The sequence below is a fragment of the Eleutherodactylus coqui genome, chromosome 2 (assembly GCF_035609145.1).
Source record: "Eleutherodactylus coqui strain aEleCoq1 chromosome 2, aEleCoq1.hap1, whole genome shotgun sequence".
Classification (NCBI taxonomy): domain Eukaryota; kingdom Metazoa; phylum Chordata; class Amphibia; order Anura; family Eleutherodactylidae; genus Eleutherodactylus; species Eleutherodactylus coqui.
Genome location: NC_089838.1, coordinates 299,531,389 through 299,558,342, shown reverse-complemented (window position 1 = coordinate 299,558,342; position 26,954 = coordinate 299,531,389). Strand labels below are relative to the sequence as shown.

The 26,954-nt window shown below is 44.3% G+C and overlaps 1 protein-coding gene across 2 annotated transcripts in view; it reads left to right on the top strand.

The window, feature by feature from the left end:
- PPP3CC (protein phosphatase 3 catalytic subunit gamma) overlaps window positions 1-26,954 on the top strand; it is a 67,494-nt gene that overhangs the window by 23,925 nt on the left and 16,615 nt on the right. For both annotated transcript variants that reach the window (XM_066593456.1, XM_066593458.1), the window contains exons 2-8: window positions 9,356-9,553; window positions 12,529-12,653; window positions 16,031-16,142; window positions 20,678-20,823; window positions 21,974-22,113; window positions 22,193-22,270; window positions 24,505-24,599. In XM_066593456.1, the coding sequence (XP_066449553.1) occupies window positions 9,356-9,553; window positions 12,529-12,653; window positions 16,031-16,142; window positions 20,678-20,823; window positions 21,974-22,113; window positions 22,193-22,270; window positions 24,505-24,599 (894 nt within the window). The remainder of the gene's footprint in view (window positions 1-9,355; window positions 9,554-12,528; window positions 12,654-16,030; window positions 16,143-20,677; window positions 20,824-21,973; window positions 22,114-22,192; window positions 22,271-24,504; window positions 24,600-26,954) is intronic.

Sequence of the window (26,954 nt, the reverse complement as noted above, 5' to 3'; positions counted from 1 at the left end):
GCTATCTTTGACAGCCGGGTGCAGGAGAATTTTACATTTGCCAGGCTCTCCGGCCTTCTTGCACTTTAATGTGGTCTGCACTATCCATTGGATAGCACCAATCGCATTGCCCCCGGCACCTTGCATACTACCTCCGGGCACCGACAGCAAGGAGCTGTCACGTCCATAACCCGCGTGGCTTTAATCCCCGCAGGAAGCATGTTTTCATGTCCTCTGTGATTAAAGCCCGTTTAGCTTGGACGTAAAAGCACTATGGGCTGGTCACTAAGGGGTTAAGTAAGAAAAAAGGATATTACAACGTATGCATAAATACGTGGAAGCACACCTATGCTGCGTAAGGGCTCCTGTCCACGGGCGGTATTGCATTGCGTTATTCTTGGTGATAATCAGGCCGCAGGGAACGCAGTGAACACTTTCCATAGTGTTGCTATGATAAGCGTAGCCCCCCTGTCTACGAGCGGGCAATCATAGCGATTCTCTGTCGGCGGGACTCATCTCAACATACTGGAATTGCCGCGATTCTCTGCGGTGAGCCTATCTGTCAGACAGGCTCGCCGCAGAGAACTGTTGGTTCTCTCCCCTGTCCACGGCCGGAGGCGGAATATTGCCAGGTAAAATATAAGCTTTGCTGTGATTGGTTGTTACATATTATACCGCTGAGGTAAAATATAAGCTTTGCTGTGATTGGCTGTTACATATTATACCGCTGAGGTAAAATATAAGCTTTGCTGTGATTGGTTGTTACATATTATACTGCTGAGGTGAAATATAAGCTGTGCTGTGATTAGCTGCTATATATTATACTGCTGAGGTAAAATATAAGTTGCGCTGTGATTGGTTGCTACATATTATACCGCTGAGGTAAAATATAAGTTGCGCTGTGATTGGTTGCTACATATTATACCGCTGAGGTAAAATATAAGTTGCGCTGTGATTGGTTGCTACATATTATACCGCTGAGGTAAAATATAGGCTGTGCTGTGATTGGTTGTTACATACTATACCGCTGAGGTAAAATATAAGCTTTGCTGTGATTGGTTGTTACATATTATACTGCTGAGGTAAAATATAAGCTGTGCTGTGATTAGCTGCTATATATTATACTGCTTAGGTAAAATATAAGCTTTGCTGTGATTGGTTGCTACATATTATACCGCTGAGGTAAAATATAAGCTTTGCTGTGATTGGTTGTTACATATTATACTGCTGAGGTAAAATATAAGCTGTGCTGTGATTAGCTGCTATATTATACTGCTGAGGTAAAATGCGCAGACCAGAGCCGGCGGCCGGGCAGTGACGTTTCTGTGCGGGGCTCTGAGCCCCGGAGAGAAATAGAACATGCTGTGGTTTGTTTGCCGCGCGAGATTTTGCGTGGACAAACCGCGGCCGTCTGCCTAGGATTGCGTTTGCTAACGCAATCCTATGGCAGCTTCCAAGGGCGGAAATCCCGCCCGCCTGCAGGCGGCCTATAAACCTTCTCTGGGTCGAGATTATACTATGTTCAAAATTTCATGTCAATTGGTCGTACAGTTTGTGCGTGAGGCTCCAACAAACAGACTGTTCTCTGCTCTGTATATCAGTGTATAGGACGTAGTCTCTGGTGTGTGTGTGTGTGTGTGTGTGTGTATATGTGTAATATAATATATAATATATATATAGACTGTTCTCCACTCTGTATATCAGTGTATAGGACGTAGTCTCTGGTGTGTGTGTGTGTGTGTGTGTGTGTGTATATGTGTAATATAATATAATATATATATACCGTATGTATGACTGTTCTCCACTCTGTATGTTAGTGTATAGGACTCCAATATGTATGTGTATAATAAATATATGAGTGTATAGGGAGGAGTCTCTGGTGTGTGTGTGTGTGTGTGTGTGTGTAATATATATATATATATATATATATATGACTGTTCTCCACTCTGTATGTTAGTGTATAGGACTCCGATATGTATGTGTATAATAAATATATGAGTGTATAGGGAGTAGTCTCCAGCGTGTATGTATATATTAGGACTGGTCTCTGCTCTGTATATCAGTGTAGAATTATAGAACCATAGACTGGTAGAGTTGGAAGGGACCTCCGAGGTCATCGGGTCCAACCCCCTGCTCAGTGCAGGATCACTAAATCATCCCAGACAGATATTTGTTCAGCCTTTGTTTGAGCGCTTCCATTAAAGAACTCACCCCCCCCCCCCCCCCGTGGCAACCTGTTCCACTCATTGATCACCCTCACTGTCAGAAAGATTTGTGTCTCCTCTCCCTTTCGGTTTCATCCCATTGCTTTTAGTTTTTCTTTGTACAAATGAGAATAGGGCTGATCCCTCTGCATTGTGACAGCCCTTCAGATATTTGTAGACCGCTATTAAGTCTCCTCTCAGCCTTCTTTTTTGCAAGCTAAACATTCCCAGATCCTAATTGGGCCACCGTCCCTAGCGGGGGGCCACAAGGTTCAGTATTGGGCCCCACTCTGTTCAATATATTTATCAATGACCTGATAGAGGGGCTGCACAGTAAAATATCAATATTTGCAGATGACACAAAATTATATAATATAATCAATGCAACGGAGGACAATGTACGGCTACAAACGGACCTGGATAAGCTGGGGGCTTGGGCAGAAAAATGGCAAATGAAGTTCAATGTTGATAAATGTGAGGTTATGCACATGGGCAGGAGAAACGGATATCACCAATATACACTAAATGGGGTACTGCTAGGGAAAAGGGATATGGAAAAAGACCTGGGGGTACTAGTGGACTGTAGATTAAACTGGAGTAACCAATGCCAGTCAGCTGCTGCAAAAGCTAATAAAAGTCTTGGGGTGCATTAAAAGAGGTATAGGGGCGAGAACATTATTCTCCCACTATATAAGGCCGTTCTGAGGCCTCACATGGAATACTGCGCACAGTTCTGGTCACCGGTGCTCAGGAAAGATGTTACAGTGCTGGAGGGGGTTCAAAGAAGGGCAACTAAACTAATACATGGAATGACGGGACTGGAATACCCAGAGAGGCACCAAAATTGGGATTATTCACCCTGGAAAAAAGACTGCTAAGGAGTGATCAAATAACTATGTATAAATACATTGGGGGACAATACAAGGATCTCTCCCATAATCTGTTTACACCCAGGACCGCGAAGGTAACAAGAGGGCATCCGCTACGTTTAGAGGAAAGCAGGTTTCATCACCAACACAGAAAAGGGTTTTTTACTGTAAGAGCAGTTAGACTGTGGAACTCTCTGCCGGAGGAAGTGGTGATGGCAAAATCCATAGAGGAGTTTAAAAGGGGACGGGGACTTGATGTCTTTCTGGAGCTGAAGGATATTACAGGATATAAATCTTAGGTTAACTGTTAATCCGGGTTTACAGGCAGGTAGGAACTATTAGGGGTTGATCCAGGGAACAGGCTGATTGCCATTAGGGAGTCGGGAAGGAATTTTCCCCCAAATGGGCTAATTGGCTCCTGCCTCTTGGGATTTTTTGCCTTCCTCTGGATCAACAACATAGGAGGATAAACAGGCTGAACTAGATGGACATTGTCTTCATTCAGCCTTACATACTATGTTACTTTAACCGTTGCTCATCGGACATGATTTGCAGACCACTTACCATCTTGGTAACTCTTCTCTGAACTTGCTCCAGTTTGTCGATGTCTTTTTTTAATGTGGGGTACCCAGAACTGGACACAGTATTCCAGATAAGGTCTGACTAAGGAAGAGTAGAGGGGGATAATTACCTCACGTGATCTAGACTCTATGCTTCTCTTAACCCTTTCCAATCCACTTGATGTCTAAAGACATTCTGATTGAAGGCTGTACACCTCCAATGTCGTAAGATGTCCAACAGGGTATTCTTACTGTAGATTACTGGCCTCTCTATTGTCAGGGCCTCTCCAGCATGTCGCACACCGCAGTAGTGGCTCTAGCCAGCAGATGGCACCATTGTATAATGGCAGAAAGAGAAAGCTCCCTAGGAAACCCTGAATCCAAAATTGGATTGCAAAGGGTGAATACATCACAGAATTGTGTTGCTTTTTTGGCTGCTACATCACACTGTTGACTCATCTTCAGTCTATGATCTATTGGTATACCCAAGTCTTTTTCAAATGTGCTGCTTAGCCCAATTCCTCCCAATCTGTATGTACTTTTTTCATTTTTCTTGCCCAGATGTAGGACTTTGCATTTCTCCCTGTTAAATACCATTCTGTTAGTTGATGCCCACTGTGCAAGCTTGTCTAGATCTTTTTGAATACTCTGTCTTCCCTAGTGTTAGCTATCCCTCCTAGCTTTGTGTCGTCAGCAAATTTGATCAGTTTCCCATCAATTCCTTCCTCCGGATCATTTATAAGAATGTTGAACAACACTGGGCCCAGGACAGAACATTGTGGTACCCCACTTGATACATTCTTCCACTTGGATGTGCAGCCATTTATGACCACCCTTTGAGTACGATCACTCAGCCAGTTGTGAATCCACCTAGCTGTTGCCTTGTCAATTCCATATTTGGTTATTTTTCCAATAAGTATGGTGTGAGATACTTTGTTAAGTGCGTTACTTAAGTCAAGATATACTATATCCACCGTATTTCCCTGATCAACCCAATTGGTGATTCTGTCATAGAAGGAAATTAGATTAGTCTGGCAGGGCTTGTTTGTTACAAACCCATGCTGGCTCTGGTTAATTACTCCATTCTCCCCCTAGTACTTGCATACATGCTGTTTGATAATTTGTTTAAAGATCTTTCCAGGTATAGAAGTCAGGCTCACAGGCCTGTAGTTTCCTGGATCCACATTCTTCCCTTTTTTGAAGATAGGGACAACATTTCCCTTTTTCCAATCTTCTGAAAGAGAAAGTAACAGCGAAGACGAAACCAATCCTCATCAGTAGGAGCCTTCCTTCATCATCATCATCTGTCTATCACTGGAGAGGTAGTAGTGGAAGGTAGAGAGAAACTCCTGGAGATTTACACTGTGCGGGTATGCCCAAACTGTGTCAACACAAAAACCTCTCTTTATGCCACCAGACCAATCTCTTATATACTATGAAAAATAGCTTAATCAGCTAGTCTGGCCTAAGCTTGCATAGAAAAAGAACAAAGTGTTATCAATTCTCTAGGCAATGATGATTATATCACAGAATTAGCAGTCTCAACATATTCACGGGGATACAATGTATATGAACAGAGTTTAAACAAATCTATACAAACAGAATTGTATTTAATACAATTAACATTGTTCTGTATAACGAAGACCAATATACATTAGACCTCTATCTTATACAAAGAATTAACAAGTCGCATACAAACATTTCACATTTACATCAAAGCTTAACCAAATCCTACACCAAACAGGTTTAAAGTCCACATGAATGTTCCTAGCTATTCCTATGTAAGATACATAATGGAGGATAAAGGAACAGAAATAGCCATTTATATAGGCTTGCACCCCTCTTTCTATTTGATAAACATGTTTTTCTGTGTTTTTAACATGTATACAAGTTCTGTGTTCATCCATCCTGGTCTCTTTAAATGCTTCCCATTCTTTCTTCTTTTAGGTATTGTTAACGATTGTGCATTGTGAATCTCATTTCACAATATTTCCCAACCTTCTTGGACATTTCTGTCCTTAAGAACATCCAGCCATTGGATTCTTCCTATTCTCTTTCTGAGTTCATTAAAATCTGCCTTTCTGAAATCCAACCTTGTGGTCTGAGTTTTCTCAGGTCTTCCTCCCCTTTTTATCCAAAATTCAAGGATAGCATGATCACTGCCTCCTAAGGTCCCAGCCACCCTTACTTTCTCAACCATTTCCTCCCTGTTGGTAAGAATTAGGTCCAAGATAGTAGATCCCCTTGTTTTCTCTTTGGCCTTTTGGAAGATAAAGAGCGGATAAGAATTTGTTGGATCCATTAATTTTACCTGCGAGAGATTCCCAACAAATGTCTGGATGGGTAAAATCTCCCATGATCACCATGTCATGCTTCTTTGAGAGGTTGGCCATCTGATGTGGAAAGAGTTCATCCATATCTTCTGCTAGTCCAGGCGGCCTATAGTAAATGCCTACAATGGTGTCCTTTCTGTTGTTCTCTCCTTGTATTTTCACCCAGTTTCTACAGAACTCCCATGCTCTGAAGCGTGAACCTCTGTGGAGATGAATGTTTTCCTAACATACGACACAACACCTCCTCCCCTTTTTTTGGTCTGTTTCTTATAAATAAGTTGTATCCTTCAAGTCTTGTGTTCCAATCATGTGTATCATCCCACCAAGTTTCCGTGATGCCTATGACATCATATTTCTCTTCCTGTGTTAGGAGCTCCAATTCTCCTTGTTTGTTTTCCATCCTCTGTACATTTGTGTAAAAACATTTTAGTTTGTGATCGGGGTCTTTTGCTCCTCTATTTGCCTTCTGAATTTTTTGTCTTTGTTCTTCCTTTCATCTTCTAATAGCAAGGTTCTCAAACGCATTAATTAGCTGTATATTCTTACCTGGACTTTCACTTCATTCCCATATTTTTCTAGTGTATAGGACGTAGTCTCCGGGGTGTGTGTATGTATGTATGTATATGTGTGTGTGTATATATATATATATATATATATATATATATATATATATATATATATATATATATATATATATATATATATATATATATGACTGTTCTCCGCTCCGCTCTGTATATCAGTGTATAGGACATAGTCTCCGGTGTGTGTGTAATATATACACTGTATTTTTCCATGTATAAGATGCACCTCTAGTTTTCTTTCCCAAAACTCAGAAAAAAGATGGCAAACATAGAATAGTACATGTTTATGTAGTGCTGTTCAATGTTTCAACATCACTAAAAGTGCCTGTTCTACTCACAAGCCATCCTCTCATCACTGCAGGCAGATTCTCTGCTGCTCCCCCCCCCCCTTCACTTCCTGTTTACAGAGACTGCAGACCACTCACTAGCCATGGCCAGCGCTGACAGGACATGGCTAGAGAATATAGAGGGGTTCTATGTGTGCTGTGGAGTGTGTATATATTGTTTGTGGGAGGGTGTGGAACGGCGTCGGGCATACACACCTAGCCGCTGCTCTCCCTCTCCTTGACACTGCTCTGTACTGTGCCGGCATGTTAGTGTAAGTTTTCACCGGATCGCTTCAGACGAAAATTTACACTATAATGTTGTCTTCCTGTGTAACGTGTATAAGATGCGGGGGGATTTTTTGACAAATTTGTCCTTTATCCTGACATCTCCATCTCAGTGTGTGGCGCCACCATAACTCCCAGCACGCCCGCTGCCTTGGGGTCATATTCGACACTGATCTATCATTTACCCCCTACATCCAATCTCTGGCCCGAACCTGTCAGCTGCACCTCAAGAACATCGCAAGAATCTGCTCTTTTCTCACCATAGACACGCTAAAAACGCTCACTTTTGCCCTCATCCACTCCCGGCTCGATTATTGCAACTCGTTGCTGATCGGCCCCCCCCTGCACCAGACTCTACCCTCTCCAATCCATCCTGAATGCGGCAGCCAGACTCATCTTCATGTCCAGCCGCTACTCGGACACCTCTGCCCTGTGCCAGTCACTGCACTGGCTGCCCGTTAAATACAGAATTCAATTTAAACTCACTACCTTCATCCACAAAGCCCTCCACAGTGCAGCGCCCCCCTATATCGCCTCCCTCATCTCAATCCATCAACCAGCCCGGGCTCTCCGCTCTGCTAACGAAACCAGACTGAGCGCCCCTCTAATTCGAACTTCTCATTCCCGCCTCCAAGACTTCTCCAGAGCAGCACCGGTCCTCTGGAACGCACTACCAAAGGCTACCAGGGCAATCACTAACACACTAAACTTCAGGCGTGCTCTAAAAACACACCTCTTCAGGGAGGCATACCACATTCCCTAAACAAACCCCTCTGTACGCTGCCTGATAACATGCTCCCTGACCTACTGACTGCAATCCCTGCTAGCCATCATAAACCGCTCCTGCAGTCATACCGATTCTGCCGTCACACGGCTAAATGTCTGACCATTGTCTATGTGTATAGCATCCCTCACTCTCCACCTCACCATACCATGCACATCTCCAGCCCCTTTACCGTCTGTATCACCCCATTACTTGTAGTATGTAAGCTCGTTGGAGCAGGACCCTCACCCCTATTGTTTCCACCAACTGATTACTATGTAACCGTGGTTCTGTAATTTTTGTACTTTTGTCTTTCTGTATTCCCCCTGTCTATGTAAGCGCTGCGGAATATGTTGGCGCTATACTGAGGATGAGGTTGAGGGATGATGAGGAGATGGATGATGATGATGATATAAATAGGACTATTCTCTCTGTATATCAGTGTACAGATCGTAGTCTCCAGTATATATGTGTGTGTGTGTGTGTATATATATATATATATGGTCTGTTCTCCGCTCTGTATATTACTGTACAGGACGTAGTCTCCAGGGTGTGTGTATATTACTGTTCTCCACTCTGTATGTCAGTGTATCGGACATAGTCTCTGCTGTATATGTGTGTGTGTATATATGTATGTATGTGTATGTATATATGTATGTGTGTGTGTATATGTGTATATATATATATATATATATATATATATATAATATATATCTGTCTCTGCTGCTCTTGGCAACCTATCACAGTGCCGCTTTTCTTTTACCTCAGCAGCATCTCAGCTCTCATTCCTCACATCTCTGAGGTAACATAAGAAGCTGCACTGTGATTGGTTGTTATGGGTAACAGTCACAGCTCGGCTCTCATTTCTCATACTGCTGAGGTAACATGAAAGCTGCGCTGTGATTGGTTGCTATGGGTAACAGTCACAGCTCGGCTCTCATTCCTCACATCTCTGAGGTAACATAAGAAGCTGCGCTATGATTGGTTGCTATGGGTAACAGTCACAGCTCGGCTCTCATTCCTCACATCTCTGAGGTAACATGAAAGCTGCGCTGTGATTGGTTGCTATGGGTAACAGTCACAGCTCGGCTCTCATTCCTCTCATCTCTGAGGTAACATGAAAGCTGCACTGTGATTGGTTGCTGTGGGTAACAGTCACAGCTCGGCTCTCATTCCTCACAGCTCTGAGGTAACATGAAAGCTGCACTGTGATTGGTTGCTATGGGTAACAGTCACGGCTCGACTCTCATTCCTCTCATCTCTGAGGTAACATGAAAGCTGCGCTGTGATTGGTTGCTATCTGCACCAAGTACAGCTTATCTCTTGGACTGTTCTCCGGACTACAAGGTTCAGCTTAGTGAATGTTGTTCTTTATGAGCTGTCCCTACAGACGTCACCTGCGGTGGACATGTTCCTGTCTGCTCCCTCATCACTGCGCTTTCTGTCTTGCAGCCGTCCCTTTCCCTCCAACACGGCGGCTGACTATGAATGAGGTGTTTGTGGATGGCCGTCCGCAGCTGGAGACGCTGAAGAACCATTTGGTCAAGGAGGGCAGACTGGAGGAAGAAGTGGCTTTACGCATCATCAGGGAAGGAGCTGCGGTTTTGCGACAGGAGAAAAACATGCTGGAGGTGGAAGCTCCCATCACAGGCAAGTCAGCCTCAGCGGTCCCATGTCAGAGGATCCTCCACTGTACACTGTGGTAGCCGCAGCAGCCCCATGTCAGAGGATCCTCTACTGTACACTGGTAGCCTCAGCAGCCCCATGTCAGAGGATCCTCCACTGTACACTGTGGTAGCCGCAGCAGCCCCATGTCAGAGGATCCTCCACTGTACACTGTGGTAGCCTCAGCAGCCCCATGTCAGAGGATCCTCTACTGTACACTGGTAGCCTCAGCAGTCCCATGTCAGAGGATCCTCCACTGTACACTGTGGTAGCCTCAGCAGTCCCATGTCAGAGGATCCTCCACTGTACACTGTGGTAGCCGCAGCAGCCCCATGTCAGAGGATCCTCCACTGTACACTGTGGTAGCCTCAGCAGTCCCATGTCAGAGGATCCTCCACTGTACACTGTGGTAGCCGCAGCAGTCCCATGTCAGAGGATCCTCCACTGTACACTGTGGTAGCCGCAGCAGCCCCATGTCAGAGGATCCTCCACTGTACACTGTGGTAGCCGCAGCAGCCCCATGTCAGAGGATCCTCCACTGTACACTGTGGTAGCCGCAGCAGCCCCATGTCAGAGGATCCTCCACTGTACACTGTGGTAGCCTCAGCAGCCCCATGTCAGAGGATCCTCCACTGTGGTAGCCGCAGCAGCCCTATGTCAGGGGGCTGGTAGTGTTAGAGGAGTCTTACTGATGTCTCAGTGTGAGCCAGGTCATGTTGTGAGCTCGGAGGTGACAGCATCCTGTACCACACTTCACCTCCGCTTAGCTCTGTCTGTCTGTCTATCTCATCTCTCCCTTTCATATCTATCTCTCTGTCGCTGTCTTTAATCTCTCTTCTCACTCTTTGCGCTCTGTCTCTCTGACACTCTCTCTTCTTACACTCTCCTCTCGGTCGCTCTCTTCTTTCTTGCTTCTCCGCTTGTGCAGATCTCTTCTCTCAGTGTCTGGCTCCTGTTCTTTCTTGCTGTCTCACTCTTCTCTCCTCTCTAATGCTCTCGCTTCTCTCCTCTCTAATGCTCTCGCTTCTCTCCTCTCTAATGCTCTTGCTTCTCTCCTCTCTAATGCTCTTGCTTCTCTCCTCTCTAATGCTCTTGCTTCTCTCCTCTCTAATGCTCTTGCTTCTCTCCTCTCTAATGCTCTTGCTTCTCTCCTCTCTAATGCTCTTGCTTCTCTCCTCTCTAATGCTCTTGCTTCTCTCCTCTCTAATGCTCTTGCTTCTCTCTTCTCTAATGCTCTTGCTTCTCTCCTCTCTAATGCTCTTGCTTCTCTCTTCTCTAATGCTCTTGCTTCTCTCTTCTCTAATGCTCTTGCTTCTCTCTTCTCTAATGCTCTTGCTTCTCTCTTCTCTAATGCTCTTGCTTCTCTCTTCTCTAATGCTCTTGCTTCTCTCCTCTCTAATGCTCTTGCTTCTCTCCTCTCTAATGCTCTTGCTTCTCTCCTCTCTAATGCTCTTGCTTCTCTCCTCTCTAATGCTCTTGCTTCTCTCTTCTCTAATGCTCTTGCTTCTCTCTTCTCTAATGCTCTTGCTTCTCTCTTCTCTAATGCTCTTGCTTCTCTCCTCTCTAATGCTCTTGCTTCTCTCCTCTCTAATGCTCTTGCTTCTCTCCTCTCTAATGCTCTTGCTTCTCTCCTCTCTAATGCTCTTGCTTCTCTCTTCTCTAATGCTCTTGCTTCTCTCTTCTCTAATGCTCTTGCTTCTCTCTTCTCTGGTGCTCTCTGTAATATCTCTTCCTTATCGCTCTCCTATCTGTCACTGTCTTTGATCTCTCTTCTCACTCTTTTCCCTCTGTCGCTCTCTTCTCTCTCCTGCTTTTCTGCTCTCTCTTTTCTCATGCTGCTCTTGCGCTCTCTGCTCACTCTTCTCGCGCTCTTCTCTCTCCGCACTCTCTTCTCTCATGCTTTTTGTTTATCTTGCTCTCATGCTCTGTCTAATATGTATCTCATCTCTGTCAGTCTGTCTGTCTGTCTCATATCTATCGTCCTGATATTTGTCATCTAATATCTATCAATCATTTAATATCTGTCATCTAATATCTATGTATCTCATATCTGTTATCTAAAAAGATCAGAATCAGATTTCTCGTATTCAGCACCGTGATGCTTTGCGTCGGGACCCTTGGGCTCTATTTACAGCTTGCTCTGCCTAAGGCACTAAGACTGGTGCTCTTCTCACGTCGCCCACGTATATTTATGTCCCCATCTATTATGCAAAATGATCCATTTTGGAGAATGCGATGCAACTTACAGCAGATGTCAGTCCTCATTACAGCCCCTGCTGCTGACTGACTGCTGCCTAGTGCATGCTGCAGCCCCAGCCCTGCTCTTCTCTCCTGCATGTAAGTATTGGGCCATCGCCCGTCTGCGGCTCCCCCTCCCCACGGAGCAGCTGCTCGGTTACTCAGCAAGTGCTGCTTGGTGATATAATAAATGTAAGAAACATAAAATGCCACCTCCCCAGTGCCAGAAGTACAAGTGCCTGGCGAAGCGTGTCCCTGCATGATGGGTCACGCAGGACAGGTGGACAGGTGTGCTCCCTAGTCCGTGAGAAGTCGTGGCCCCCTCAGTGCTCTCTGGGCTCAGATATTTGGGGGAATGTGAACATTTATGCATTGATAGGATGTCTGTCTCTTCAATGAACGGATGGGGGAAAATATGTTCTATTTCCTCTTCTCCATTGGAAGTTTTATGTTAATCATCACACAACTATGAGCACAAATCCCTGTAGCCGCCGTGGTGAAATCTGCTCATATGCATTGCAAAACACAGTGGGGACGTACAGCGGAGCTGATCAAAAGGAGGACTACGCTGGAAGGATGCCAGGATCTTACTAGTTGCTACGGGCAACACAACCCATTTTACTCGCTGTCCTCCTGCACACGGTCTGATGATTTCTAGCAGTTTTTTTTAACATGTCTCTGACTTGTGTTTTTTTTTTTTTACTTTTTCTCTTGTTTTGCAGTGTGCGGAGATATTCACGGACAGTTCTTTGACCTCATGAAGCTGTTTGAGGTTGGAGGTTCCCCTCACACTACACGCTACCTCTTCTTAGGAGACTACGTGGATCGGGGATACTTCAGTATAGAGGTTGGTCTACTAGAAAGGAAACCTTTACAAGTCAACGTTTGCTCATTAGTGACTTAAGCCCTGTGTACACACAAAAATTATCGCTCAAAATCCGTTTAAACGATGGCTTCTGAGTGACAATCTTAGCGTGTAAACGCTTCTATCTTTGACTCTTCAGATGAATGATAATATTTAGGTGAGCTTAAAATCCATTGTTCAGCCGGAGAGAGAGAGCAGGGTCCACGTGCTGTGTTCTCCACGGGAGCAGCTGATTACATTGTATTCAGCTGAGAGCCCACAGTAGCCCAGGTGAAAACAATGCAGCTGAGTGCAAAGTCCAGACCACATGCTGGGATTTGCAAACAGCTGCTGGAGGCTCATTTACATGGAAATGAAGGTAATAAACTGCTAATAGTCATTAGTGTCCATTAGCAATTTATGCAAAACAATCAATAAAAATGTCAATCTTTCAATCCTTTGAAAGATTGTCTGTGTGTGTAAATGGGCCTTTATTCTCTTCCCTGAGAGAAGACCGCAAACGTGGTGCTTCATATATGAGGTTAGAACAACGCAAATAGATATTTGACTGCTTATTTGTTTTGGAGCCAAGATTGCAGAGGTTGCACATGTGATACATACCGCTAGGTGCTCATCCAGTGACACAGATGTGAACGGTTATATTAACCAGGATACATAAAGGAATAAGTGAATCTCAGAAAATAACGTTATATTAAAAAGGTTGCACAGGATTAGAAATACATAGCCGGTTTCTTCCAAAAATAGCACCACACCTCTCGACAGGCCATATGTGGTATTGCAGTTTAGTCACGCGCACTTCAGTGATGTTAAAGGGGTTTTCTGGGAGTAAACTGTTGACTTATTTTCAGGATTGGAATCACATCCGATCAGCTGATTAAAGAGGCCACCGTGCTCGGGTGAGAGCTGTGGCCTCTTCTCAGGCCAGTGATGCCATGTGCATTTGTTGCATGGCATGAGAGCAGCTCAGTCCCATACATGTGGGACATATCAGCGCTAAATGACTCAAACGGCTGCACCCTGAGAATAATAGAGGAGCAGTTTATTGGGTTCTACAGCAGCAGTTTTCCCATTGTCAACGTTTAGGTAACTTCTTTTAACCCTTTTACTGCTTGGCCAATTTTCAGTTTTGAGAAAGACAAATGAAAATGGAATTATGCAAAAATATATACCTACACATTTTTTGAAAGTAGGCTCCTGAGCCATTGTGAAAATGTTACCCAGCACTTTACACTCATGGGCGCCTTCATGCAATTTTGCGTCAAAGTGTTGCATTTTGTATAAAATGTACAGACATTCATGTTTGTAGCGAATAGTCTGAGCCAAGGAGAGGTCAAAATGCACAACACCTCTTAGGCTAACTTCACACGGGCGAGCGCGATGTGTGGCCGTGAATCCCGCCCCCATATCGCATTTGCCGTCCAATGCGAAATCCCTAAGGATGCAAGGCGTTTTCATAGCAAAACAGCCTCACATCACTTTTGGGGAGGAAACACAGTTTCTCCCATTATTTTCCATGGGTAACCTTGCATCACATCGTGTACACCTAGCTGCCACCGGCCCCATTGAAGACAATGGTCGCTGCGATGCGAGGCATGCACAGAGATAGAACATGCTGTGATCTGTTTCCTGTATAGAATCGCATCGCGGTACCAAATGGGGAAACCATCGCTGATGTGTATTATCCCATTCAAAAGGTTCATATTTTTGCATCTCGCAATGCACAAATCTTGCGCGATTTTGACGCCCGTGTGAAGGCGGCCTTAAGAAGATGCGCAGAGTTCATACTTATTATCTATGACTGCATGCACATAGCTGACTATCGGCAAAAGTGAAGAGCCGCAAAATCTGCATAATGCAGATGCCAGTAGACATCTGAGTCAGGGAGGTAACGAATGTCCTGATTAGTGGAGGGGTGATTAGATTTCTAATTGCTCTTATTCTTACTTCAGTAGTAGAATTTCCCTCCCACCCCCCACACACACCTCCTGAGCCCCCTTCCAAATATGACAAACAGACAACACTAGAAAGAGGGTCGCTGATTAACAGGCTGTTTAGTGGGGACTTATAAACATTTTATAGATTCCTTTTGGTTAAAGTACCAGTATTCGTAATTCTCTAAATCTACACGTTTTTTTCCGTTGTAAATACATAGCTTATCTTGTAGCGATAATCAGTCACATCACGTCTTCCTCCCTTATCACATCAGGCCGTGCTTTCACAATGATATCCATTTCCTGTTTTTGTTAGCAACATAATATGTAAGACTGAAAAAATACACTTCCAGTTTAGCCTATTATCCTGCAGTGTTGATCCAGAGGAAGGCAAAACCGCCATAAGTTAGAAGCCAATGTTCCTCATTTTAGGGGAAATAATTCCTTCCCGATTTCAATCTTGTAATCAGAATAATCCCCGGATCACCGACCCTTCTGAAGCAGACATTGACTATAACATGTAATATTGTAACACTCAAGAAAGGCGTCCAAGCTCCTTTTGTACTCTTCTAGTGAGTTCGGCATCCCCACGTCCTTAGGCAGAGAGTTCCATAGTCTCACTGCTATTACAGTAAAGAACCCCCTTCTATGTTTGTGTAGAAACCTTCTTTCCGATAGACGTAGAGGGCGCCCTCTTGTTACTGTCACAGTACTGGGTATTAATAAATGATTGGTGATCTCTGTATTGTCCCCTGATATATCTATACATAGTTATTAGGTCACCCCTCAGCCTTCTTTTCCTAAACCAAATAACCCCAATGATAAACTCTCTGGGTATTGTAGTCCGCCCATTCCATTTATTACTTTAGTTGCCCACCTTTGTACCCACTCAAGTTCTGATATGTCCTTCTTGAGTACCGGTGCCCAAAACTGTCCACAATATTCCATGTGTAGTCTGACCAGTGACTTGTAAGCAGGAAGGACAATGCTCTCGTCATGTGCCCCTAGACTTCTTTTGATGTACTGAACGGCTGCTACTTACACCGAACAATCAGCGTTCAGCTCATCGTCCATCGTTTATGCTGCATGAGCTGATCATTCAGTGTAAATAGCAGCCGTTCAGTTATGCAGCTATATTAATTCAATGGAGAGGGGCGGGGGAGAGCGAGGAGAGAAATCTCTTCCAGCCACCCCGCTGTGAGCCAGCGATACAAGCTCCCGTGCAGAAGCACGGGAGCGAGTATGAGCGGGGACCAGTCTTGGGCATTGTTTGCCCAACACTCGTCCCATCTAAATGGAGCTTAAGAAGGGACGATCTTAACCTTAGAGTTTATAATCTAAAGAATGTGTCAGAAACATAATGTATTACTTTTTGCCATATACACTGCAATTCTAACCAACTTTTCTGTGATTTTCTGTCTTTTTTAGTGCGTTCTCTACCTCTGGAGCTTGAAAATTATCCACCCCAAAACCCTGTTCTTGTTGCGAGGGAACCACGAGTGCCGACACTTGACAGAGTATTTCACCTTCAAGCAAGAATGTGGGTGTCTTTTGCAAATTGAGCGATGTGTTAATGCTCCTGTCATTGCATTGTGCAGTATGCATCCCGAAGTATGATCATAAGGTTGTAGTATCAGTATTAAAGGGAATCTGTCACCTACTTTTAGCCCCATAAGCTAAGCTTATGGGCCGAAAGTAGATGACCTGTGGAGTCGGGGGATATAAGTTTTATACTTGCCCTCCCCGTCGTTCCCCCGGTATGAAAGCTGAAAGCTGTTTCTGCACTGTATTGAGCGGCGTTCTAAGTAGTCCTCCCATTATAAAATCAGAACGGGCGGAATACTTAGCAGCACAGTCTCACTGTATTCAGTGGAGGCTTTCAGTTCTCACACCAGGGGAATGACGGGGAAGATAAGTATGGAATATGGAAAAAGGATGGTGGAGCAACTCAGATGAAAGAATGGAGGACTGTATCCTCTAACAAAAGTATGTAAAAGAAGGTTAGTTTTTTTAGGCACCGTTCTCTATATAATAGGTGCAGCCAACCCCAACTGACTATCCCAACAGTTGGGGTGTACGTATATAAAGTATGTTCCAAAAAACTGAAGTAAATATGGCTACAATACATACAAAGTCTGTGGAGAGTTGCGGGGCTGTTTTGGGAAAAAAGCAGCCATGTTTTTTCTAATTCTGGACAAGCCCTTTAAGAGGAACCTGTCATCAACTATAAGCACTATAAACTAAGCTATCGTGCTTAAAGTTTAGGTGGCATGAAGTCCGGGGAGCCTCTTTTCATACTCACCCGGTCCCCCTATTCATGTGGTATTCCCCAGCCAAGTCCATACACACACACCAGTGTGACTCTTTTCAGAGGGCTGTGTGTGCTCCTTCCCATTCACCTCTATGGGAGTGCATGCACAGCCCTCTGATAAGAGTCAAGCTTCCTGTGAATACTCTGACTTTACCAGAGCATACCACCGGAACAGGGGATCCGATAAGTATGAGAACAGGCTCCCCGGACTCCACATTACCTAAACTATTAGCACTGTGACTTAAGGTCCATTTACACACAAAGATGATTGCTCAAAATTCATCAGAAACTGACAGCTTTGAGAGATTGTTTTGCATTAGGTGCTAATAATGTTATTAGCTGCTAATGTCCATAAGCAGCCAATTAACATCATTTTCATGTTAATTAACTGCTAGTAGATGTATTTACAGAACAGCAGGTGGTCTGTTCTTTAAATACATGTCCATTGTTCTGCCTTGGGGCTGCTGGCTAATGTTATTAGCTATGCCAGCAGAGAACTCAGCATGCGGTCCCTCTTAAGGCCCATTTAGACACAATGATTATCACTCAAAAGATGTCGCTCAAGCGACTTTTGAGCGATAATGCTTGTGTCATTTGCAGCGCAAGATGAGCGATCATCTTGCGCTGCCAGCGGAGGATGCAGAAGACAAGTGGGGTGTCTTCATTTGTCTTCTGCATCTAGCTATTCCCCATTACGAGTGCCCAGCTGTTATACAGTCGAGCGCTCAGAGCGAAGGATGCAGAAGGCAAGCGGGGTGTTCCCGCTTGTCTTTTGCATCCAGATGTTTTCTGCATGGAGCGCCCGGCTGTTATACAGCCGAGAGCTCCGAGCGGAGGATGCAGAAGACAAGCTCGGTGTCCCTGTTTGTCTTCTACATCCAGCTGTTCTCTGCACGAAGCGCCCGGCTGTTATACAGCCGAGCGCTCCATGCCAGGTATGGAGAGCAGAGCTGGACCGCTTTGTTCTTCATACCCAGCCTGTTATCAGGGGGCGGAATACAGCTGAAACAATAGTATCAGCTGTATCCTGCTATGAACTCCTGATAAGGCTCATCATAGTCTTTCAGCATGCTGAAAGACAATGATGAGCGACGGCTTAACTGCACGATGTCAGTGCAGTTAGACACAACGATTATCGCTCAAAAGACGGCTTTTGAGCGAATTTTGAGCGATAATCGTTGTGTCCAAATAGGTCTTTATCAGGGACGATGGCTTTTATGCTGAGCTAAACTCTGATATGGACGAAGAATGCAGGGTAAGTGCAAGATGGGCACACATTTACACATGCACAGTATCAACCCAGGACAGGTCTACCAATTGCCTCCTGTATGTGTTATTCTGAAACGGGGCTCTGAGTCACAGGGGCGGACTGCGCCGGCTACTCGTCGCTTGCAATATGTGAAGCGACAGCTCTCTTCCTATACACTAAAGGGGAGAGAACTGTCAACCAACAGGGTGGGTGGGGAAAGGCCGGCGCAGCTCACCTGTCATGACTCAGAACTCTTAAAATCGCTGGCTCAGGCAGCATGAACCCGGTGACAGTTTCCCCTTAACACGGTTATTGTACTGCTGTGTGCCTCTACAATATTTTACTCTCCTTTCCCTATTGCTCTTCTACCACTACTATGTGGCCACCATTATAACGTATTTAGCTTCAGCATCTCACTAGTTAGACCCGCATCCCTCTGACACATGCCCTGTGCCCAATCCTCCCTGGATTGTGCTGTGTCACTTGCTGCTCTCAGGGCTGCGGCTTTGCCCATCTGTTTGGCTGCACCATGTGTCCAGCTACTTAGATATGTATATCCCTTAAGTACCTCTGACTGCAGACTGAATTAGGTGCCATTTATAAAATTTGCTCCACGCTCTTACCTATAATTGTATTCTGGCTGCCCGTGAACTCTGCTACCTGCATGCGTGCAGTGCACTTAATCCTGCTCCCTGTACTACCAATCCAATCTGTTACTCCATGCCCATCTGTGATGTTCACATCCAGCTGCTTCTAGTACCATGCACCGATCCGTGCGCCCATCTGTTCTGCCTGCTGCATCCGCTGTCCCCGTCCTGCCATCATTACTCCATACATCGTCTGGGGGGATTTAGGCCGCTACTTTATTATAATGCAGGGCACAGTGAGGAACAGTTTGAGGGGTCCGCACATATTGTGCAGCAATCAATGTAAACTTTAACTCCTCAATGACCAGCTAATTTTTTCTATATTCATCTCCGCACTTAGGAGCCGTTGCTTTTTTTTCTTTTTCATTGACGTGATTGTATGACTGCTTGTTTGTTGCAGCAGAAATTGTAGCCTTTTTTTTTTTTGCGCGCGCGGTTTGGGCCTACATATAAATTACAGTGTAAAGCCCCATTCACATCTGTGTTGGATGGAGGCGCCATTCAGAGCCTTCCATGAAGATCTGGCACGCACGAAATCCCAGACCAAATAACGCAGCATGCCGCTCTATTTGATCTGAGAAAATGTTTAACATTGGACAGACCCGACTATAGTCAATGAGGACTGTTTGGCGCCATTCGGATCCAGCTGTTACAGAATTTTTGTTGTTAAGCTTAGAGGATAGAGCCGAACAATGGAAATAGAATGGATCTGCATGCAGATGCGAATGAGGCCGACATTATATATGTTTTCCTTTTTTTGTGGTGAGAATATAGAAAAAAGTGATTTTTGCCTTTGCTTCATTTTTTGTTTATTGTTATTATACCACTTACAGTTTACGCAGAATAACTTGTTAAAAAAACTCCTTCGGATTATGTGGGCGCCTAATCTGTTTTTTTGTGTGTGTGTGTATATATATATATATTTGGCAAGAAAAGGTATTTTATACTAAATTGTGGATTTTTCTTTTAGCAGTTTTTGAGTTTTTAAAAAAACTTTTTAGTGGATTTTTTTGTCCCAGAAAGGGATTAATATTTAACATTTTATTTAATACTTGCAGTATAATGTATTAAGGTAAGCTCACACAGCTTAAAATGAGTGACTAGTTACTTGACACAGATTTTGCGGCGGGAATTCCGCACGTAGAAGTGCCCATTGAAAGGGGCTAAATCTGTTTGTGGCTCCTCGGGTATACAGTACATGTACATAGTCATGGCAGAAATGGTGTAACTGCTGAGTTCTGCTGCGGTTTATAGAGGCAAAATCAGTGCAAAATAATGTAATGAGGATTCTGCATTAGCATGCCCTAAATATACTACTGTACACGTCGTCCTCTGTGTCACTGTGACACAGGGTGTGTTTAGGGCAACACTAAGGGTATGCTCACATGGCAGAGGAGGAGTATTTTGCATGGCTCCGTATGCAGGAAAGATCCACACTGTGTAGACTGCGGCACTGATTCCCAAGATTGTAAGGAGATGTGGATTTGCCGCAGAATGTGATGTGGAATCGGCGTAGATTCTGCATCAAATTCTGCTGCAAACATACATAATTTAAACCCAGTCTTTGTGTGCCAGAATAGTAGGCTTATTGTACAGACAGCCCTGGGGTACCTTCTAGATCCGCTGGGCTGGCTTAGTTTATGGAGCTCACAGGTGATGACAGGTTCCCTTTTAAAGATGTATTACCATCTCTGGGATGCCAACTACAAGAGCGGGGGCTTGTGATTGCATCCGGTGTGTATGTTTCTTTCCATTCAAGCCTGTAAGAATTTCAGAATGATTGCAGTCCAGCAGCATTGTGTATTTATTGCTTGTAGTTCAAGATGTGAATATGTCCATTCATTCTAATGATGGTCGTTTCCCCACAGGTAAAATTAAGTATTCAGAGCGGGTGTATGACTCCTGTATGGATGCCTTCGACTGCCTCCCACTATCAGCTCTGCTGAACCAACAGTTCCTGTGTGTGCACGGGGGTCTTTCCCCTGAAATTTCTTGCCTGGATGACATCAGAAAGGTTAATCCCACCCTCTATTCTGTAATGCGATGACATCATCAATTACAACAGTTTAGCATTTTTATGTAAATAAAACTTAAAGGAGTTGTCCGCTTGCAATACAAGCTTTTTTTTTTTTTTTTTAATGGGTTCAACTCTATTAAAATAACAAAAGCGGAGGTATTACCCATCCTTAGACCTGGCGACCCAGTACCGCAGTTCCACGGTTCTCCCAATCTTTGTTGTGGAACGGCTACCACCTGACTGCAGCAGCCAATCAAAGGCTACAGTGGTTAGAAACTGTTCTTGCATATTCACTCGAAGTATATGAGCAGATATGCCAGGAGAACAGCCTCTGATTGGCTGCTGCAGTCAGGCTGTAGCCGTTCCACAACAAAGACCAGGGCTACCGCGAGACTGCAGCACTGGATCACCAGGTCTAAGGGCAGTTAAATACGTCTGTTTTTATTATTTTAACAGAGTTGGTCCTAATTTAAAGAGAACTTGTATGACAACCACATAACCTTTCTAAAGGTGTTTTATGGGACTTTACTATTGATGGCCGATCCTCCGAATTAATCATTGGAAAAGGAAGACAGAATGCAAACTGAGAACGGATCCGCCTTATTATGGAAACAAGACAACAAAGGAAACCCTTGTCATAAGATACTTAATCTTCTGACAAGGGATTCCTTTGTTATCTTGTCTTATACATATATATGTATATGACCCTTTAACTATGAACTACTTGTGTTTTGTGCTAAGACTTGTTATGATAGAAATAAAGCACCTAACAACACAGATGTGAACATGATAAATATCTGAGTTATGTCGGTAGTCTGCCATAAACAGCGGCCTATAGTCTGCTAACAAGATTTTAGGGCAACCTAGGAGATTTGGTTGTATTATGGTTACAGGTGGCTTTTGTTTTTTACTCACCCCACTTTTTGATCAGGTGGCTAAACCCTTCCTGTACCCCCATTCAGAGACCCAATAAGGGTTCTGCACTGTCATGTCTCCCCTACTTTGCTTCAAATCGTAATCTAAGAGAGGTTCCTTCATGCTTTCAGTGGTCTCATTCTTACCAAATCCCCCAGTTTCTACATTTAGGTTTATGGGACCCTTGGTGGTTCATCCTTTCATCATATTCTTGTTCTTTCTGCCTCAACAGTTAGATCGATTCAAGGAACCCCCCGCCTTTGGCCCTATGTGCGATCTACTGTGGTCAGACCCAGCCGAGGACTACGGCAACGAGAAGACTTTGGAACATTTCACCCACAATACAGTTCGTGGGTGCTCCTATTTCTACAGGTAACACAACGGCAGTGCTTTGTATTTGCCGCTTGCTACATAGTTTATGTCGCCCTTATTAATACTTTCTATATTTTAGCTACCCTGCTGTCTGTGAATTCCTACAGAGCAACAACCTCCTGTCAGTGATCCGGGCCCATGAAGCACAGGATGCTGGGTAATGGATTCTCCGTCTTCACTTTGTTTTAATCTGAACTAGCTTTCTGTTTTTTTTGTTGTTTTTTTTTATCTTTTGTGTCAGACATGTAACTTTTTTATTCTTTTTAAGTTATGAGAATAATTTTTGAGTATTTCTTTTCATGACGGATGCTGATTTTCTATTCTTTAGGCCCACTGCACACGGGCGGAAATTCCGCGGCAGGATTTCTCGCAGAATTTCCGCCTGTGCCTACTGCCATAGGATTGCATGCATGCCCGCCATCCTATGCAGACGGCCGCGATTTGTCCGCGTGAAAACACGCATGGAAAACGAATCGCGGCACGTTCTATTACTGTGCGTGTCTCGCAGAGGCCCACACAGAAGTGTCAGTAGAGACCCGCCAGCTCCGCTCTGCACACGCGCTGGCAGGGCGGCAGCCGGCACATCACAGAGAAGAGGAGATGCCGGGAGCAGGTGAGCTGCATGCTCTGCAGGGGCACGGGTCCGCATCCCGCTGCTGGAAAATTTTCGCAGCAGGATTCGACCCAGCCGTCTGCAGGCGGCCTTAGAAAAGCGTTTTTTTTTTTTTTTTTTTATAGCCATGCTTTTTTCTAATACTGTGGAAAAAATAATACCTCCTATTTTCTCATTCAAACAAATTTTTTATTACGGCAAAATAAACATTCTAAAATACAAGTTTTAGGCTTTTTTACTAGTCTAACTTTATGCGAGTATCACCTTTTAGTTGGTTTAGTTTACGCCAAAAATTGTGCCATTTTTGCTGCACGGTTTCTCAACCCTCTTTCTACAAATGAACACCACTTTGTTGTAACACTTTTTTTACTGTGTCTATTTCCCTCCCCCGTGTATTTTTATCATTGGTGTGTTGTTTTTTTAAAAGTCACTTTTGCTGAAGACCACGTTACTCTTATTTGTAGCAAACTGATGATAAGCTAGTTGCATCCTTAAATAGGTCTAAAAATGTCCCCTTTTATGTCACGCAGTTACTGCAGAGAGATTGCTGCAAATTAATAAAAAAAAGATGTTTTTGAGATTTGATAGATATTTATATGTCACTTACCAGTAATTATTTTATGACTTTCATAACGGTTCAATTTAGGGTACGTTCACACGTAGGGGAATTGGGTGCTGCTCTACCCCCAAATTTGCAACATATTTTGTGCTGTGGATTTTGGTGTGGATCTGCACCAAGATCTCCATTAAAATCCACACTATTTGGTACAGATTTTAATGTGGTTTTTGATGTAAATCTGCAGCTGTTTTCATCCTTTAATTGAAGGGGTGACGTCTGCTTTGAATCTGTAGCAAAATCCACACCAATTCCATGACACATGAACATACCCTAAGGCTGGGTTCACACGGGGCGGAAAATCCGCACGGCAATTCCGCCTGCTGCTCCTAATCCCGGGAATAGCCAGCAAAGTGGACGAGATTTAGCAAAAATCTTGTCCACACGCTGCGGCCAACCGTGCGGAATTCAATTACGCAGCATGTCAATTCTTTCTTGTTTCTGCAACGGCCTCTCTCCTCTCTATGGGGAGAGAAAGCTGCAGCGGAATGCCGACGGCGAAACCTCTCCAAAACCCGCGGCTGCGCTTTTGCAGCGTAATTCTCACGTTTTTTTGGTGCAGCCATTCCGTGAGAATTTTGCTGGAATTCCGTCCCGGGCGACCCCAGCCTAACCGCAGAAAACAGCCCTAACAAGTCACAACTCTCACTATCAGAGATGCGTTGGATCTAGTTGACCGAGAAACATGGTTATGTGACTTGTCGCCCAGCGATCACATGATCGCTGCAACCAGTGGAAGTAGTGGCGCCATTGCATACACAGGAAAGACACGGCGCTCTAGAATAACGCCATGTAGCGACCACTGAAAAATGGTTTATTGGCAGTCATTAATGGGGTTAAAACAAGCTCTCCATCCAGATGTCTCTCCAACACTGACTGTCAGTGAGGCGTCATCAACATATCAGGGTGTCAATTTGGACTTCTTGAAGATCTATCAACGTATTTAACTCTCCAATGAATTATGATAAGCGCTTCACATGAGAAGCCGTTGTCACCTGCCATTTATCAGATCGATTGTTGGCACGACTATTAAATTGCTGGCTTACAGAAAGCCGTGCAGCTGTACAAATTGGAAGCTCCTTCATTTGTCTCTACGTAGCGAGACAGTGATGTGTGGGTAGACGAGCTTGACAATTTTTGACATTTGTATTCCTGCCTGCAGTTACCGAATGTATCGGAAGAGTCAGACGACTGGTTTTCCTTCCCTCATCACTATTTTTTCTGCACCGAATTACCTTGACGTCTACAATAACAAAGGTTAGATGATGGCATGTATTCCCTGTATTATTGTGCAGCGTATGACATGGTTTTACATTGTTGCCTTGTTGTTGCATGTTAAAGGGTAACTGCACCTTAAAGTGTATGTCCACTTTATATAGAAGAACAGTTTACAAGTCTGTACAATAGTCGTTTCTTTCTAAAGAAGTTGCATTGCAGATTCTGCTTCTGAATAGAAGTACCGACCAGCCACGGTCCTTACTGCATACTGCTCTATCTCTGAGGCTTCGGTATCCGTATGGGAGCCAGCACTGCAGAATCCCATCTAAGGGTGGGCTTACGGTACATTGGACAATTCAGTGGTCACCGGAAATAGTTGTTAGAGTATGAATGATTGTTTGTGTGATTTTACAAAGAGCAATTGTTCATGTTCTCGGTCATTGAAGCGCAGAACTCCCTGCAAAGTTTATTCGCTAGTCGTTACAAGACAAATGATTACCTGTTTACACCAGACGGCAATAAATCCACCAGGGACTATTTTTTTTTTTTAGGTGAGCTCCCAAAAAATGACTAGTGAACAAATTATCGCTCGTCACCCTGTTGATAGTCGTGTTTAAAAGGAAAAACTGTTGCTTACAATCACTCCACCAAGTGACTATTTGGATGATAGTTGTTCCATGTAAACCCACACTTAGTGGTTGTATCAGAATTAACTTTTATCACCTTTTCATAGCATAGGTAATAAAAGTCTGATTGGTGGGGATCCTACAACTGAGTTCCATATACCCCCTACTATGTCACTGCGGGGATGGTTCTTTAATCTGCAGTAACGTCACATTGAATGGAGTGATGGCCAAGCATGCGCGGCCGCCGCTCCATTCATTTCAATAATACAAAAGAAAGCGCTCCATAATGCAGCAGGGAAACGTCACCATTAAAATAAATGAGTGCAAAAAGAATATCGTTGCATTAAAGGGTTATTTAACGGCACAACACTTATGCAAGCCTGTTAGGTAGCAGCAGTCTCCAAAGAACAGCAACGGGCTTTGTCAGATTATTATAAGAATAGGAAACAGCCGGGGACCACGGCACGCTTATAACAGGACCGAGAGTCGGCGATGGAGATTTCAAGTTTATTAATTCAAGATAGTGCGTTTCTATCCTGAAACGGGACCTTCATCTGGCCGTGGGACAACCCCTTTAACTTCTCATAAAAGGTTTGGTCATCAGCAAACAAGCAAAATCTCACTGATTGTGCCATTTTTACACTGGACGATGGCTGCAAAGTTTTGGGTGACCTCATGAAATTTTGCCCAATAATCGCCCCCTGTAAAAAGCCCTAAGTCAAGACAAATAACAAGCACAATGAGTTATGTTCTAAAGTGATAACATCACAAGGATGCGCCGTCACTTTAAGATCTCCCATATTTCTCTCTTAGTAATTCATAGGCCCCGCTGCATCTCCATAGTAATTTACAGGCCCTACTGTACCCTAGCAATAAAATAAACTGACCTCCATCAACCTCCTATAGCATCCTCCATCTTTTGCCTTTGCCTCATCTAGCCATGATCACAATGATATCACTGATTCACCTGTATGAGGCCGGCTACACACAAGCGTAATTCGCTGCGTGCCACCCACATGTGACAATCGTGCACCACTCAGCAAGTACGCAATGACCTTCCGTACTTACCGCGGGCTGCCGCTTGCCATGCGCATGTGTCATACATGCCAAGATAGAACATACCGCGATCTTTATTGCATAAGTATTTCACACGGTATGTGTGATCGGCAGCCTATGGCAGATTGGTGCAGCATATTCAGTGCGCAAAACTCACTCACGGAATACGTTGTAGCATCACGGCAGTGTGAAGGAGCCCTGATAGAGAGGATGCCAGGAGGTAGAACAGGACTTGCTTGATTTCCTGCAGTGCCACTGTTACAGTCAATTGTTAAAGATATGGATGCAATTGATTCAGAAAAACCGAGAACCGATAGATCCCACCCCCAGTGGGTTTGCCCAGGTTCAGTGGGCCCTGGCACCTACCCGGGTTTGCTGGGTGCTGATGCAAAACTCAGGCCACAACTGTGGGAACGTAAGACTACCCCCACTGATCATAAAGTGTTCAAGTGATTCGCCGTCACGTTATGACATAGAGAAGCCCCTTTACTATCACGCTGCGCTGACGAGGGATTAATAAGAGTTAATGAGATCTCAGCAGAGCATTATGCGACATGAGTAAAGGATAATCAAATATTCTGTAAACCTGTGAAGCTGCTGAGAGCTTGTGCCACCACATGTCTCTGCGAGGAGCAGCTACTATACCGCTACTTGGGTGTGTGGGAGTCGTGTGCTGAAGGCGTCTGCCGTATGTAAAATTGCTTCTTATTGT